The sequence below is a fragment of the Frankliniella occidentalis genome, unplaced genomic scaffold, assembly GCF_000697945.3.
Source record: "Frankliniella occidentalis isolate FOCC.00 unplaced genomic scaffold, Focc_3.1 Scaffold27, whole genome shotgun sequence".
In the NCBI taxonomy this organism is placed as follows: Eukaryota; Metazoa; Arthropoda; class Insecta; order Thysanoptera; family Thripidae; genus Frankliniella; species Frankliniella occidentalis.
This window is the reverse complement of record NW_026267157.1, coordinates 1,982,891-1,985,543: the sequence shown is the minus strand read 5'-3', so window position 1 is coordinate 1,985,543 and position 2,653 is coordinate 1,982,891. Positions and strand designations below refer to the sequence as shown.

The window sequence follows — 2,653 nt, the reverse complement described above, 5'->3', positions numbered from 1 at the left end:
CAAAACTTTTACACAATGAGTAAAAAATTCTTGAAAAATTTTCGAAAAATATACTTTTTTGGAAAATGAAAATCCCTAGATGGGCGTCACTCACAGCTCGCTGAGGTTCCCGTCGATGAGCACGTGCCAGTTCTCGGGCTCGAAGGCGCTGAAGCGGATGCACTGCATGCTCGAGTCTGCGTACGGGTTGTCGCAGTCCAGGCCGTAGTCCTCCTCGAGGGCGCCCGTCTGGTTGGAGCTGGGGTCGGGGGACATCTCTGGAACGGAGCGCGCGGTGAGGACGTGGTCCCGGACACGCGAGGACGGCGACGAGAGAACGTCCTCGAGGACGTCGCCACACCCACCCGCCATGCCGGGCTCAGTCTTGACGTGGATGCGGCCGTCCTGCGACAGCTTCCTCTTCTTGGTGGGCAGGACGGGGCTGGAGGCCACGGCGCCGCCACCGCCGGCCAGCCCCGGGTACACGACGGACTGGCCGTCGCCGTGCATGGCCAGGGGAGGGGAGGCCACGGCGGGCGGCAGGCCGGCGGGTACGACGGGGTGCTGCACCAGGATCATCTCCCCGCCGGCGCCCTGGAGGTGGAGCGTGTGCGTCGGGCCCGCCGGCAGCCCCGCGGACAGGCCCGCGGGCGGCAGGTCGACGAGGTGCTGCCCGGCCACCAGCGGCCCGGCCAGCGGCCCGGACAACGGCCCGGCCAGCGGCTGGTGCACGGGGTACATGGGGTGGATGAGGATGTCCTGCAGGGTGTGCGCCCTCCCCGCGCTCAGCCGCTGATCTGCAGTCAGTGTCGTTTACGTTACAAAAGTGTCTGAAACTGTCAAAAATGTTTGACACTGCAAAAAGGTGTTTGACACTCTCAAAAGTGTTTGAAATCGCCAAGATTGTTCTATAAGCTTGACAAACATGTTTGCCGGCATCGACAAAATTAATTAAAAGTGCCAAATACTCGGTCGACATAACGTCAAACGAATGGCCAGTTCGTGCCGGAAGCACCCGGGGCGGCAGAGCTATATGTAGTGTTACATCACTGGCGGGCTCCCTTCGGCGGCCGCGTCCGGAGCGCTATGCACACTCCAGCGCGGGGGGCTCACCTATCCGGGCTGTGTGGGTACGGCGGCATTTCGCGCGCGGCACACCGACTCACTTTTCGGGGCCCGCTTTGCGCGGTTCTGGCTGTCCGCTCACCGCCCAAGGTCGGCCCCCCCGCGGGCTCAGGCCGCGCTTGTCGATGCCGGAGTAATGAATGGATACGACACGACGTTGAGGCGCCGCCCCTGGAGGGAGACGGGGAGGGGGGGGGCACATGCACGCTGCGCGCGTGCCGGCCCGGGTCCGAAAACGGAGCGATATTATTGTTCATGAAAACTGTACCCCCCCCCCCCCCCCACAAGGAAAATGTGAGGGGAAGCCGTGAGGAAAAAGCACCCACCATGATTAAATTATCCCCTCGAGAAACTTTCTTCCCCAGTGCGGCATGTGTGTTTCGTCGCGTGAAGCCGTGAGAAGAACACCCCCATATGGTCAATGTACCCCAACAAGTAAGTGTCTAGCGTCTCTCTTCAATCTTTTTACTCGTTTAGAGGGCCGTGAAAAAGACCTCGCCGCCGGCGGGATGTACTCACGTGGTGACTGTCCTCCGTGATCCTGGGGCGAGTACGGAGGCTCGGACCCGGAGTCCGGCGGGCTCTCGGGCAGGCCGTGTCTGCGGCAAAGAGGAGGGCGGTGAGACACGGCCAGCATGTAGAATAAAGATATTTTCTAGCTAAAATTGATAGCTAAAATACGGGATGACTAATTATATAGCAATGTAGAGCTAAAGATTAGCTATGTGGCCATGAATTTGGATGAATAGCTAATTCTAAGGCACATATCTAAATAATTAGTTCACCCGTATTTTTAGCTGTTGCTCTATCTGGCTATAATTATAATGGAGTGCAGAGAGAGGGTCAGGGGTGGTACTCACGAGGGGATGACGTACACGCCCGCCACGAAGGTCTTGTTGGAGTCCGGCTGCGGCGGTGGCGCCAGCGGCTGCCCCAGGTCGTCGCCGGGGGCCGCGGCCACGACGGCCGCGTGGGCGCGGGCCACATCGCTGGTCGCCAGGGTGTCATCAAAGTACCTGCCGCAAACGACAACAATAACAACCAACGTCCAACTCCACGCTACGCTGCAATTATTACATCACTCGTTTTTGTTTTCACCCGCCAAAAACTTGAAATGTACTCGTTATAACGACATTAATCCTCGCATTAGTCGTAGGCGTAGAATGTACTCACGTTCCGCTGGCGTCTTCATTGATGTACTTTTCGAGTTCACAGAAATCAATGCCGTCGTTCTCGATGCCCTCGAAGGCGTTCCGGTCTGCAACAAGCAAACAGAGGGGAAGGGAGGGATGAATAAACAAGAAGAGAAAGAGAAAAAAACACAAGAGAGATTACAATCAGCTGCAGCAACACCACCGCGACTGCAGCCCGCACCGTGTAAATAATAGGCGAGGCACGCGCCACAAAGTGACCGCCGGTCAAACAGACGCGCGTGCAGGCCGTGCAGGCGCACCCCCGCACTTGTTGAACGTACGCGCCTAATTACCAGCAGCCCGCTTAGCGCTCAGCAAGCCCCGCGGGCTGTGAGTACACCCCTCACCCCCCCCCC

General features: G+C 58.5%; 1 protein-coding gene across 3 annotated transcripts in view; it reads right to left on the bottom strand.

Moving 5' to 3' along the window:
* Window positions 1-90: 90 nt before the first annotated feature.
* The window catches only part of LOC127748694 (uncharacterized), a 43,763-nt gene continuing 41,200 nt past the window's right edge, over window positions 91-2,653 (bottom strand). For 2 of the 3 annotated variants that reach the window (XM_052265423.1, XM_052265422.1), the window contains 4 exons: window positions 2,278-2,362; window positions 1,965-2,120; window positions 1,624-1,703; window positions 91-776 (listed from right to left, as the gene is read on the bottom strand). In XM_052265423.1, the coding sequence (XP_052121383.1) occupies window positions 91-776; window positions 1,624-1,703; window positions 1,965-2,120; window positions 2,278-2,362 (1,007 nt within the window). The remainder of the gene's footprint in view (window positions 777-1,623; window positions 1,704-1,964; window positions 2,121-2,277; window positions 2,363-2,653) is intronic. The other variant, XM_052265424.1, reaches the window with a different exon arrangement.